Source organism: Sebastes fasciatus, chromosome 12 (assembly GCF_043250625.1).
Source record: "Sebastes fasciatus isolate fSebFas1 chromosome 12, fSebFas1.pri, whole genome shotgun sequence".
NCBI lineage: Eukaryota > Metazoa > Chordata > Actinopteri > Perciformes > Sebastidae > Sebastes > Sebastes fasciatus.
The window spans coordinates 28,516,818-28,530,250 of NC_133806.1; the positions used below are offsets into that span (position 1 = coordinate 28,516,818).

Genomic DNA, 13,433 nt, shown 5'->3' on the forward strand with positions numbered 1-13,433 from the left:
CGTTTTTTCTTTCTCCTCCGTTTTTTTTTTAATCTGTATGCCCAATGCTGATGTCATTGAAGAGTTGAGAGAAAAAAAGAGGAGGGTGGCCCCCTTTCTTTTTTTTCTTCTTCTTCTTCTAAAGAGAAAACACTGCTCACCCGTCTGAGTGTTGCTTATGTCAACTCTACCCAGGTGTGCACACCACATGTGCAAGATCTATCTCTCAAAGTCGCTCTACTTAAGTTTGTTTGTCTTTTGTCATGGTAAATGAGTAGCGGTGGGTCAAAGGTCTGTTCAGTGTTGAAAAGGCCGTAATGATGATGAATTCACATTATGTAGCCTATTACTATTATGAAAGCATTCGTTTCAATTATTAATAAAAGCATGTGTAAAAAACTTAAGTAGATTGTTCCCACCCATTGAAATTTATTTTCCAAGACTCCCATGTTTAACCTATGAACCAATCACCATCATTATTTTCTGAAGGGGAATGTTTTGTTTTCTCATTTAAGCTTTCGGGGAAAAAAAGTAATTTGGTGGTGTTCTCATCTGGGTGTGTGATCTTCCTCCAGCACTTTAATCATTCTGATTAAACCTGCGATTTATCAGATACAGTATGAAAGCCTACCTTCCTCCAAAATGGGCTTGGAGACCACGAAGGGGAGCTCCTGCAGCGGTTCCATGTACTTGTGCCCGGCACTGAGGACGCTGATCTGCGGCAGGCAGACTACCAGAGTCCCCGGCATGGAGGCCTGGTTGTGGTACCAGCTGCGGACGGTGCCGGGTATGTCGCCGCAGATGATGGTGCTCGGGGAGGGGAGGCTGTCATTGGGCAGGAACACGCAGCATGACTGCAGCTCCAGCTGGAGAGGTGAGAGAAACATAAAGGACACATGACGTTAATCAACTCAGTCACGTGATCATGCCTCGGCCTCCCTGTATCACTTTCAGTGAGCAAAGTGCTCAAGGGGCACTGCTTTGTGCCAGCATTAGAGGATCTGGATTGCAATGGAAATAAGCTAGTGTAAGAAGGAGTGTGTGCACAACGCTGGGTGTTGCTGGAAAAGACTGAACATGCTTAATAAACCTTTCCTTGATTTGAAAAATGGAAAGAGTCGATCCCACATTTAGTCATGCATGCTGTTCTGCTTGATGCCTCCTGTATGATAAACTAAACTTTGTTATATATTATTGTATTATAAGACCACTGCTGTATTACTATATTACTGTCTAGTTGGATTTGCCTTCAAAAAACCTTTTAAAAGTAGAATGTGAGACTTTGAATGCCCATTTAAAACTAATGTGAAATTCCATATTTAGGGAACAGAACACCTTTTACAACTTAAGGGACTTTTTTTTACTCTTAAATCTTGAACTTTAATCATATTTGAAGTATTTTTAAAAGGGTTTGAGACTCATTCCAGCTGCATTGTGTCACGCATATCTCTGTTCACCAAAAAAGGCAAAATTTACAAGGCATTAGGTCAGTAACCAGTAGCAAGTAGCCAGTAAGTGTAAGAGCAGTGTCTTTTTCCATTACATCGGGGCTGCACTGATTTAAAAGACCAGTTAACAGAAAGGAGAGGAGGACGGGGTCCAGGGGGCAGACGGCAGGTGTTGCCAGATACTGTGTGTGTGTGTGTGTGTGTGTGTGTCAGTCAGAGAGCTGCTCGGTTTAATGACTGGCAAGTAAGCGCTGTTGCACTGTAATATGTTCAGTGTAACATACACACACAAATGCACAGACACACATCCCCCACTGAGATTTGCATGCACAAATTTGCATCCTTTTGCTAATATCACACGCACAAATGTTGGACCGCCTCTGACAGGCCTGCGTATGGAGGCCAGTTCTCCTGGCTTTGATGGGAGGGCGAGAAAGAGAGACAGAGAGCAAGAGAGAAAGAGAGGGAGAGATATGGTTACACATTCATCTCACGCTGCTTCCTCTTTTGATTACTCTTCAAAGGGGGGTTTGAAATCGGAACACTTTTGCACACTGACACATAAGGCTTTGGCCTTTTTAAGAGCCGGCACGCATGAAGAGAATCCATTGACACTGGCTGGTCTGCTGCAGATCTTAGCAGGGTTAAGCTGTAAAGCGGGCAGACACACGGAAAGCGCTGGGTTTAACACTGGGACTCTGGTCTGCACCTTTGAGCTCACTGACTGGCTGAGCCTAATGCTCTCCTGCTGGACATCTTGGTTCAGTCACATTATTACACATTACTTCTTCTTCTTCTTCTTCTGCTCGGGCTATTCATCAACCATCAAAACAGTTTTTGAACAACGGTAAGGGCTGATACTGGGCGTGTCAGTATGAAGAACATACAGACACAGAGAGGAAAACCTGGGAGTGGCAATACAAGTCAATGATGTATTTATTGTAGGGCCTCATCTACTTCTACTGTAATACCAAAGGTATTTTTTAAGTATGTCAAAAACAATAAAAATGCTAATAACAAGTAACCGGAACCCAGCCAGATGACTTAATATTACTCAGTTTGTCTCAACAACCATCTAAAAAGCCAAAGTAATCAAATGACATTGACATGAAACTGAGAAAAACAAGCAACTATTCACATGTAAGAAGCTGTAACCAGAAAATGTTTGCTATGTTTGTTTAATAACTCACTGACATAAGGCGTAAGTTTTCGATTAAAGGTGCTAAATGGGGGATCTAGTGTTGCACGGTATAACAATACTATAAATATAATAGCGATACCCTGCCGTTTAAAATGGTATGATACCCCGTTTTCAGGATATACTTTGCAATACGTTAAGAATGACAGTGTTTTAATACGAGCCGTGAGTTGCGTCGATGTGTGACCGCCTTAACTGTTACTAATGCGCCAACGGGGACGCTGTTTTATAAAAATAAAAGTCTAATTAAACGCTGTTTAACAAGTGATGTCAGAATCAGCAAATACTTTCTTGATACCGGGGGAAATTATAGTTGTTCCATTTTAGAATAAAAAATATATACATAGATAAGTTATAAGAAAAATTTAAATAAGAATAGAGGTGAAAAGTAAATATGTGTGCATTATCAAATATAAAATTAACTATCGTAGAAATCCCATAAATTTAAGTACAGGGAACATCAGATTACTGCATTCCATTTAATTTTTTTAATGAATACATTTGTACATTCAAACATTTTTAATCAATAAAAAAATATATTTTAAGTTCCATGTTCTGTCATCTATTATTCTATTACTTTTCCTGATGTTTGAGATTTTTGCCATGGTATCGTTTCAGTATTGGTATTGAGATATTTAGGGAGGGTATCGAAGTCAGAATTTTGGTATCGTGACAACACTAACAGGATCGGGAGCATTTCTATTGCCTCTCAATGGCTCTCAACCGACGGCTCGCTGCTCACGGTGCTAACAGTGCAAACAACGGCAAAAGTGCTGACAGAGATGACAGTGTTGACCTGAGGGGGAACCGGAGGGGGAATTTAGAACCTTTAATTGACTGTTTGATTAATTGACTAATCATTCAGGACTAATTCAATGCAGAACCAATATCAAATGTCATTCAAAGGTATGCACCCAGATGTATATCTAATATATGTGTAGGCTTAACCCTATTACTGTCAGACATAAAGAATCATGCTAAGTTCAACCATAACATACAGAAAGTAATCTTATACTTAAACATTTGCCTTCAAACGGGTCATTTCAGAGCACAGCTATCCTTCCATACAATTATTTTAGTTCCCATACTGTGTCTGATGGTTGACTAAATCTGTCACCATATATCAAACTTTGGGAGTCAAACTTTTATACACAATCATCGGAAAATATTAAACAGTAAAATAAATGCTCACAGATGAAAGTTCACGCTGGTAAAACTCTAAAGGAAACTGGTGCGTCTGTATTTGAGAAGACACAGATGGAAGACTCTTTATTTCACCAGACATTTCATTTTATATTGACCTTTTTATTAGCAATTGTTGGATAATTTTAGCTGAATTAAGTATGAAGTAGATTTCGTTAATAACTATTCGGAAAGGGTGAGTTAATGTCTTAGGTCAGCCAAAATTCTTGGAAAAGCTTGGCAAAGGAAAAAGGGACTTTTTTGGTAGTGAGAGTAGGTCTGTGCCACGAGAGGATGTATATCTTTCTACAGCGGTGCAGATAAAAATGGGCACCTACTGTGTAAGCTGCCACCATAGTTGCGAGCTTAAGTGTGTACAATAAAACATAATGTAATACCCCTTAATGGTGTTTGCTTATGACTTTATAATGCTTTGCTGTTGTTCCCCATGGCAACCCAAAACCAAAGATGATGTCAAGTGTATGGTAGCTGCAGACTTGCCACATCACACAGTGAAATGCTAACAATAATCAGATAACATCTCACAGATGACAACAGAGGGAAAAAGTTGAACAATTGAATGGCACTCACTGGGCATAGCGACCGCTGTTTACACTAAGGCCAAAAGGCTCAAAATGCTTCAAAGGGCCTAACTATGTAATGGAAAAGAAAATGGCCTGTCAGTGCTAAATCTGGGTGATACAAAACTAATCTTTTGTCAGCCCCCCCCCCCTTTAGTGACAGCTAATAAAAGCCACAAAAATACACAGAAACAAACATGTTGTAATCTAAAACGGCAAAAGTTCATGAGTCCAACTGAGGGCGAGGGCTGTGAATAAAGAAACATTTGCTTTTCTCTTGAGTGAGGGAGTCGAGGTCAACAGAGTAGATAAGAACAACAGTGAACGGGGTATGCCATGCACCGGGGACCAGAGGCCGCAGCCGCTGATGAATATCTGACTTCAAAATCACACAGTTGCTAGAAGAAGGATGACGGCACAGAAAGACAAGGGAAATGATGCTCTGCCAAACAGATGAACTGTAATGTTAGTCAAATATCTTGCCAGGGTCTGGATTAAATCGTGTGGGGCCACAGAGTCCATGAACAAACTACTTATTGTAATCCATACCTACTCCAGGAGGCAATATGGTTACTGGCTGAAGCCGTATCCAAGACAAATATGGTAAACAAGTAAGATGGAAATATAATGAGAACTAGAAAGCACTCAGAGAGAGAAAGCATGACTGTGCCAAGGCTGCACAATTGTCTACATTTGTTATTTTAATAAGAGAAAATGTTTAGGAACGTTTAATCTGCATCTGGATCTGGAGCAAAATACACAATGTGATAGACAATCGTGGGACAAATGTGCCAAAAAGTGAGTACAATAGTTCATGAGAAAACAGGAATAATGTTGCGAAATCCTTTAAAGGAGCAGTTTGTAAAAATGAGTGACATCTAGTGGTGAGATTACAACCAATTAGTAGTTACAGTACTACGGTGGCCGACGCAAAAACGTAAATGGTCCTCTCTAGAGCCAGTTGTTGTAAGAGTAGCGTAGGTCATTTGGAGCAGAGAAAGTGTGTAGAGTGTGTGTGTACGTGAGAAGTGAGTGGTGAAGCAAGAGAGCGAACGGCGGCGAATGTGTGTTAGCGAACAAGTGAGCGAGTGGAGCAAAAGACAGAGTTAGTTTAGCTTTGAGAATATCAAGTGAATGTACAGTTGGAGTTGCATTTTGTGTAGAAAATAAATGCTGCAGGTCCTCAAGACCAACAGAGGTTTCCCGTGTCTGGAGCTCTGGAGCCAGTAACGTTATTGACTCCGGCCCAAGTAGGAAAAGTTAACACAGTGGTTTGTCCGTTATGGGCTACTGTAGAAACATGGCGGCCAGCTCCGTGGAGAGAGGACCCGCTCCCTATGTAGATATAAACGGCTCATTCTAAGGTAACGAAAACACAATTCTTATTATCATGTGATTATACACTAATGGAAACATATTTATTAATATTATATTCCATTTCTGCCAATAGATCCTCCTAATTGTAACACACTGGTCGTTTTAATACGACTTCCACTCGAATGGATTCATGTTCGCTGACATGATGCCTTTGCCATGGAAACCCTCTGCTTTCTCAGTCACAGCAAACCACTGGCCATTAAAGGCAGTATATCAAACCTTCATGCCGGAAGATTTATGGTGAAACGTACTCAAAATATCAGTCAAACATATTGACAAAAATGTTAAATGACTATCCTCGGTTCTGCGGTCGTGTCACCCTGCTAGGAACGTGAACTCAGAACCCTCTGAGAATGGACTGGCTATACTCCACCCTGTTCTCTGCTACCGCTAACAGCAGGTCACCCTTGTTGACCCCGCAGGCCTCTCCAAGGTTCCCCCCCTCTGTGGTCTCATGTTCTGAGCTGTGACTCACACACTCACACCAACACAAGGAGACGGACATACAGTATCCAAACAAAGGCGACAGGGGTAACAAAGGGCCAGAGAGGGGAGCGCTGGCACCGCTGAGCGGCGCTGACAGATCCAAAGAGAGAAATAGTCTGAGGTCAGAATGTCCCATTATGCATCACTGCTTTGACCACTGCCAAAACCACTGACAGCTCCTCTCCCTGACCAACATCCCTCTACCCTCCCGTGCCTCTGTCCTTTTGTCCCGCTCACTGCTGAGGCCTGGCTGTTGGGTGTCCAGGTCTTTCACCATGACCATGCATTGATTGAGGGTGGAAAGTCTGTGTAGAGATGTTGTGACCGGAGCAAGGGGAGGAAAGGAAACCCCTAGAGGAGGGGTGGGGGCTGAGGGGAATCCAGTGATTGTAAATGGTTGCATATACAGCAAAAAGAAAAAAGTATTCTCTTAACTAACAGGTCAAAGCAGAAAGTGGGAACATGGGGGCAGCGCTGCCGCTAGGCACATCACGCGCTGTGCGTATAAGGCACCAAGTGCCGGAGGTGGCATGAACAACCTGGTCATAACACTGCCGTTTGCATCTGAGGTGTCGCGAACCTCGCAGTAAAGACAGCTCAACTTTGGAGCGATTTTGCATGTTTGGTATCAACGGATTCATCGCAATCTCAAGATTCATATGATACCATGTATGTCCACTATCTGAAAAACTGTGACCCGCAACGGCCTTCAAATGACAGTAAAGTAAAGTCAGATAATGGGGGATCTCTTGTTGGGTTTCTAAATTATAGAGTACGGTCTAGACCTGCTCTATTTGAAAAGCGTAGAGATAACTTCTGTTATGATTTGACGCTATATAAAAATAAATTGAATTGAATTGAATCCACCATCATTTTCAGAGGGTTAAAAGTAGGACAAGTAAACCAAGAACTGAGGAGGAGAATAATTCCAATTTTAAAATATAACATATGGTTCGAAGAAGGCCTACCAGTAGGCTATAGTTTAATTTTTTACCTATTCAAACAAGACAATTTCATTTAAAAGATATATATCAGCCTTACCTTGTTTGTTTTTTTCTCCAATGTGTTACTGTTACTTGTGCATTCTGGTCAGATTTAGTTCTTTTGTTTTTATAAAAAAAAGATTTGATCTTCAAAAAATGTTTTCCGAAAAAGGAGTCTTGAAAAAAAAGATGATGTCTCACAAACAAGATCAATATGGAAGCTACATTATAAGCAGGTTAAGAGGCTATGTCAATCATGTATGCATACAAATAACAATGTTTAAGAACCCGGCAGGGGAGCACACAAAAGGTAGGGGGAACCAGCTAAAATCTTGCCTATAGGGCACCAAATTGGTCATGACCGATGGGTGTGGGTGTGTTTCATGTCACAAGTTCAGGTGTAAAAGTTGAGCTGAGGTTGTGCAGGGTCATGTTTGGTATTCCACACAATTGTGTTTAACAGCTCTGTAACAGGCCAATAAACACAGCACTGGAAGCAGTTAGCCTGTGTGACAATGTCCCCCTGCTGCGAGCTGATGGGCATGCCAGGTTTGTGTGTGTGTGTGAAAGAGAGAAAGCATGCACAATGTCCCGTGACAGGACAGGAAACTGACAGGTACTGTATGCCAGGATGACCTAAAACTCAGTTTTGTTCCGTCACATGTTCGGGAGGCAAAGGGGCGACATTTGCAGCATGTCACTGTATTTACGAGCCACTCAGCAAACTAAATTAAATCTATCATCCATAATAAGATGGTGAAAACGTATTTTCTGTTCGGGTAGGTCAGCCCGTGGTAAGGCAACTTTTCCAAGTGCAGCAAAAGGAAAATTCTGAAATGAATTTAAAAATAGAAATGGGCACAAATAATATCTGAAAGCCAGGAGTATAATTGCAGTGTGGAATATCTGTTACACAACTTTACCCTCTGAGGGGTTCAGGGTAATGTGGAATAAAACTGCAGCAAGAAATGACAGAGAGACGGCCTCTGGAAATGACTCAGGTACAACAAACAAAACATACAGCGCAGGGTTGTGCAGCATTTTCACACACAATCCTGTGGGTTAAACATTCGTTTGTGATTAAGAGAGAGGTATCTGGAGCGCCAGCACATTAAGAGGACTCGGGATTATCATAAAGATTTGGATTCAAGCTGAAGCCTACTGTTGGAAGTTTAAGAATGGCAGGTGTGGTCATATAGTATATGTGTCATATGTCATAGTTCAGTGGGGAATGGAGGAGTCAAAGAGTCATAATTCTTCATTCCTTTTGTCCAATGACATCATGTCCTGTCAAAGTGAAACTAAATCTTTAAACATAACAAATGGAGTTAACCGTCAGCGGCCTGGGACTGCAGTTCAGTTCCCCCGCTGCCTCTAATGACAGATTAATTCAGGAAAAAAACACACCGAGGGACAACGTGAGTGTGTGTCCGTGTGTGTGTGTGTGTATTCAGGGCAGGGTGTATCACTCGCGGCACACTCTATTAATATACTTCAAAAACAGCGGAAACACTTTTCAATTTTGACCAGGAAATCTCCGTTAGGGAAAAAAAAACCGATTGAAGCCAATCGACTCCTTATGAGGCTGCACGTGCCAGGCTTTAACTGTGAAAACATGCTCAAATGACACACTTACAAAAGTGTGTGTGCAACATGCAAGCACACATACATCATATGTGTGCTTGCATGTTGCGCACACACAAAATCATAAGTCATATCACCCTTTGCAACTGCAGTTACCACCTTATCATATAAAGAAGATATATATTCAGAATGAAAAAGTTAAAACAAAGTTAAAACAAATAAAATAAGAACCCTACGGCCTCAAGCCACCTGAATTAACATCTCCCGTCTTCTTTTACTTCAAACAAGTGTTGCTCTGAGAGAGCTCCCCCGCCCCCCTCCGTCTCTTTTTAATATCCTTGCAGAGACTTGGTGCTGTGCTTACCACTTCCTCTGAAGGATGGCACCTGCAACAGCAATGAACTCAGTTACCACAACACTACTCAAGTTATAAGCTTATATCCCTCTGTACTACTGCTGGGTGCTGAGCTAGTTTAGTACAACAAGCTGGCTGCATGCTGCATCCTTTCTCCTCCTCCTCTTATGTTGGGTGAAAACTAGGGCTGGGACGATACACCTCTCTCCCGATTCGATACTATCACAATACTTGGTTGCCGATTCGATATGTATTGTGATTCTACAAGTATTGCGATTTATTGCGATTTTAGTTAACTTTTTTAACACTAGACAATGGGAACAAGTTGAATCGTACACTTCTAGGGACTTTTACTTTGCAAAATCTCTAAATTAATACAGTAAAAATGTTTGATTTTCAGCATGTATGTAGTCAGAGATGTCCTGAAGTCAAATATATCAGTATTAAATATATCAGGAATTATTTATTGCATTTTTTCCAGCAACCCAAAAATTAAAGAATAAAGACATTTCTCTCACAAATTAGTGGTATTTTCTTTGTAATTTATAAGGAACATATAATGTTTTATACTTCAGGTTAATATAATCCAATCAATCTTATTTCTATATATGTATTTCGTATATACAATTCCCTTTGTTAGCACCTTATTTTGAAAACCGGATGTATTCACAAGTGTATACTTCCGCTAACTTCGCCAAGGTCGTCTCTAGCTCTCCCGTCAGCTCCGTTCTCTTTATACATCCATGGTCAGCTCCATCGGGGGCCGTTTGAATGCATTTAATATAAATGTCAGTATATGGGTGCTCTACAGTTGTAGCATCAGCTGAATTGACCACGGAGATGAGGGTGACGGCTGGCTTGACGTCATGTTACTCACACTACAACAATAAAAGCGGAAACTTCCTTTCACCCCCGCATAGACTCAAATGGAGCAAATATATCAATTCTGGCATTAAAAAAATCTATTTCAAAATCGTAAAAAAAAGAAAGAATTGGGATACATACTCTACGTGAATCAATTTTGTTTTCCCCATTCCTAGGGAAAAGGCGTCCAAAAGCTGGAATGATGGGAGACTCCCCTTCAGTATGAGCGTAGCAAGGATACTGCTGTTTGGCATAGAATCAGAGACCGAGCAAAGAGTGCGTGTGTTGTTTGTACTCATAAAGATGCGTTTTACTCATTGCTGCCTTTCATCAGTACACGCCTGGTATGTGGACAAAATGTCTGTGTTATGTGACTTGTTCATTCAGAGATGAGAGGGAGAGATCTGACAGTACACAGCCATTAGTGACACTGACAAACTCAGGATTCAGTAAAAACAAAACAAAAAAAGCCCCACGGCCCCAAAGAGCGAGAGTACCAGTGGTTTTTGAGTGACAGCGTGGTTATTTAGTAGGTGACCGCTGCTTATCCTGAGACTTAGGCCTTGATCCTTTCCTCTTAGGCCTCTAAATGAACAAGGATCTTCTTACACTTTGATCTACAATCACACAGGCTCTAATTCAATCTGGATTCTGGATCAGGAAGCCAGCACATGCTGTCAAGAGTAAATAAATACTACTAGAAAAGAGACAGACGAACAAAAAGAGCCTGAAACACTAAAAAACCTGAAACATATCCATTTGGAAAGCACTTTGATTAAATGGTAAGATGCCTGAAGACATTTTTTTTTTTTTGCTTTGTCTATTTCTTCCTTCTCATCCCTGCCTGGCGTCACATCACAGACTTCTAAATGTGGGATTGTTCCATTTTTTTGCAGCAAGTTCTGCTCAGTTTTATTCCTGATCACTTCCCCCGCTCCATCAGATAGCGTTCAGAATCCAGCCACATGTGTGGACCCTGTTTCAAATCTTTCAGTCTTAATACCCCGCAAAAAAAGCGTCCCTTACTTCCTCCTATTCTGAGCAGCGTTGGGAGCGTATGATCTGTCTTGTGTAGCATTTCTCCCCAGAGTCTTTGTGAAGATGGTTTATCTGGTTCCAGCAGAGCAGGTTCTAATAGAGAGGAAGCGGAGGGCCAAACACACTTAGGCTTTAAAAGGCTGGGGCCATGTGGAAATGGCCTATATAACCACAGGAGGCTCTTAGGATCGGCCGTGCCTCGCCAGTAAATGACAGAACAGTGAGTTAGATGGAGGACAGCCTGTCTGCACTGAAGAGCAGCTACAGCTGAGAGGACATTATTCTCACATAGTCATTCTAAGTACAAGTACAGTTAAATGTTTCAGACATGAAGTGACTGTCTAAATCTGGAATTTGAGCTATCATAACTAAACAACACAAGACTATACTCTCACTGCTTAAAGGTTTCTCTACACAAGCATTACTATAACAGCAAACAACTATTTGATATGTAAAGATATATAATGTCTACCTGAGAAGAAAATGAAGTCACTTTTCCTCTGTGTGTGTTGTAATTAGGGCTGTCCTCGACCAAAGAAATTCTTAGTCGACAAACACTTGTTGACGATTTTGTTGACTGATAGATCAGTTGATTTAATCGACAGATCTGTAAAACTGAGTTTCTCCAAAAAGAATCACACAAAAGCACCACTTTAAATCTTGTGTTTAGCAGATATGTGCCCATAAGTTTCTCAGAAATAAGTCATTTAGCTTGAAAAAAGCATAAAAAACGACCAATTGACTAAAGAAATCTTAGTCAACTAAGACCCAAACAACTTATTAGTTGACTAATCGACTGAGAGGGGGCAGCCATAGCTGAAATCTGAGCTTCTCTGTGCTTTGTTGACATAGCCGGGCCAGCTGCACGTACCTTTTTGTACATATTCGTGCATCTGAGCGTGCACCACTCACAAGCTCACGGCCGCTGCTGTTCACTGCTCTCATACGGCGGTCACAGCTGACAACGCCGTCACAACTGACGGCATTGTCGCGGAAAGCGTAGCACCCACCCTTCAGTATCCTCCCAGTTTACCATTGTTAGCTATGTTAGCACGATTGCCATTGTTTGCACTGTTGGCACCGTTAGCTGCGAGCCGCCGGCTCAGCCGTCACCACGTTGAGAGCCATGTGGAGGCAATAGAAATGCTCCCAATCTCACATTTAGCACCTTTAAAACGGTGGAGAATTTTAGAAAGTGCTCCATTGTTTAAATGGGATTGGTGCACTTCACATCGTATCTGAATGAGTGTGATCTTGCACTATATGAACTATCTTTCTCCTGTGTAAAGTGCTGTTTATTAAACTACAGAATGTATAAGACAGTTGTCTCTTTTTGCTAATCTGTCCTAACTGAGCCCATAAACTTAAAAACCTGGGTTTACACAATTACGATAGCATTAAATACGACCTCTGTCTGAGTCATCTATATTGGACCCAGGCAGTGAAGTACGTGTCTGACATTTATCCCGCGGTGCTGTGGTCAAATCCGCTGTTAGACCTATTGTTTTCATATCACTGCAGGGAGGAGAAACGTGGAGGCCCTGACTCTGTACAGACCTCAGCACAGCACAAACCCAAGATCACCTCTCTGCGGAGCGACCCCACAACATGCAAAGCACAACACACACTTGCACATAAACTTGCACATCCAAGCACGCATGTATGGACACATTTTCTCCTCATTTTCTCTACAGCACACTCTTTTTCACACACACAAGTCACGACACACAGGAAATCACCCAGAGATAGAGGAGAGGAAATTAGAAACACCCTCCCAACATCCCGGGTGAAAACATTTGCAACTCTGGAGCGGAGAGATCTCAGCGGAGAGATCTGCAGCAAACGGAAAATACATCCCTTTGTTTTTAAAAACCTGATACCTCTCCAAATGTAATCTTCCTGTGCCTGCACCAGACGGGACACTGTGTTTCCTAAGTGGCCGGTCAGATGAACAGAAGGTCCACAGAGCAAACCCCCCCCTCCAGTCTCTCTGGATAACCCACCCACTGTTAACCTTCTGCTCCCCTTCCTTCTGCACATCCTCCTGCATTTTCAGCTCTGTCCAAAAACACATTTTGGAATTTAGTGTAATAGTGTAAATAGTAGATTAACATGATTAATGCATGTATCTGAGGATGACACTGTGCAGATGTGTGTCGCGGTGCATGGATGTACACAAATTAAGTTGTCCCTGCAACCTCAGAGAGCAGCTTTCCTCCCTAATGTCTATGAGAAAGGCATCTAAGCGTGATGCCTCCTGACAACAGATAGGCTGGGTCTCACCCACATGCCACCACAAGCAATAAGCTCGTGGCCTGGCACAGCAGCAGCACGGCCAGGCAGCCAGCCATCCCTGTG

General features: G+C 41.9%; 1 protein-coding gene across 5 annotated transcripts in view; it reads right to left on the reverse strand.

Annotated features, from left to right (window-relative positions):
- Positions 1 to 13,433, reverse strand: part of vps13b (vacuolar protein sorting 13 homolog B) — a 394,723-nt gene that overhangs the window by 195,458 nt on the left and 185,832 nt on the right. For all 5 annotated transcript variants that reach the window (XM_074654548.1, XM_074654549.1, XM_074654550.1 and 2 more), the window contains one exon: positions 611 to 845. In XM_074654548.1, coding sequence (XP_074510649.1) covers positions 611 to 845 — 235 coding nt within the window. The remainder of the gene's footprint in view (positions 1 to 610; positions 846 to 13,433) is intronic.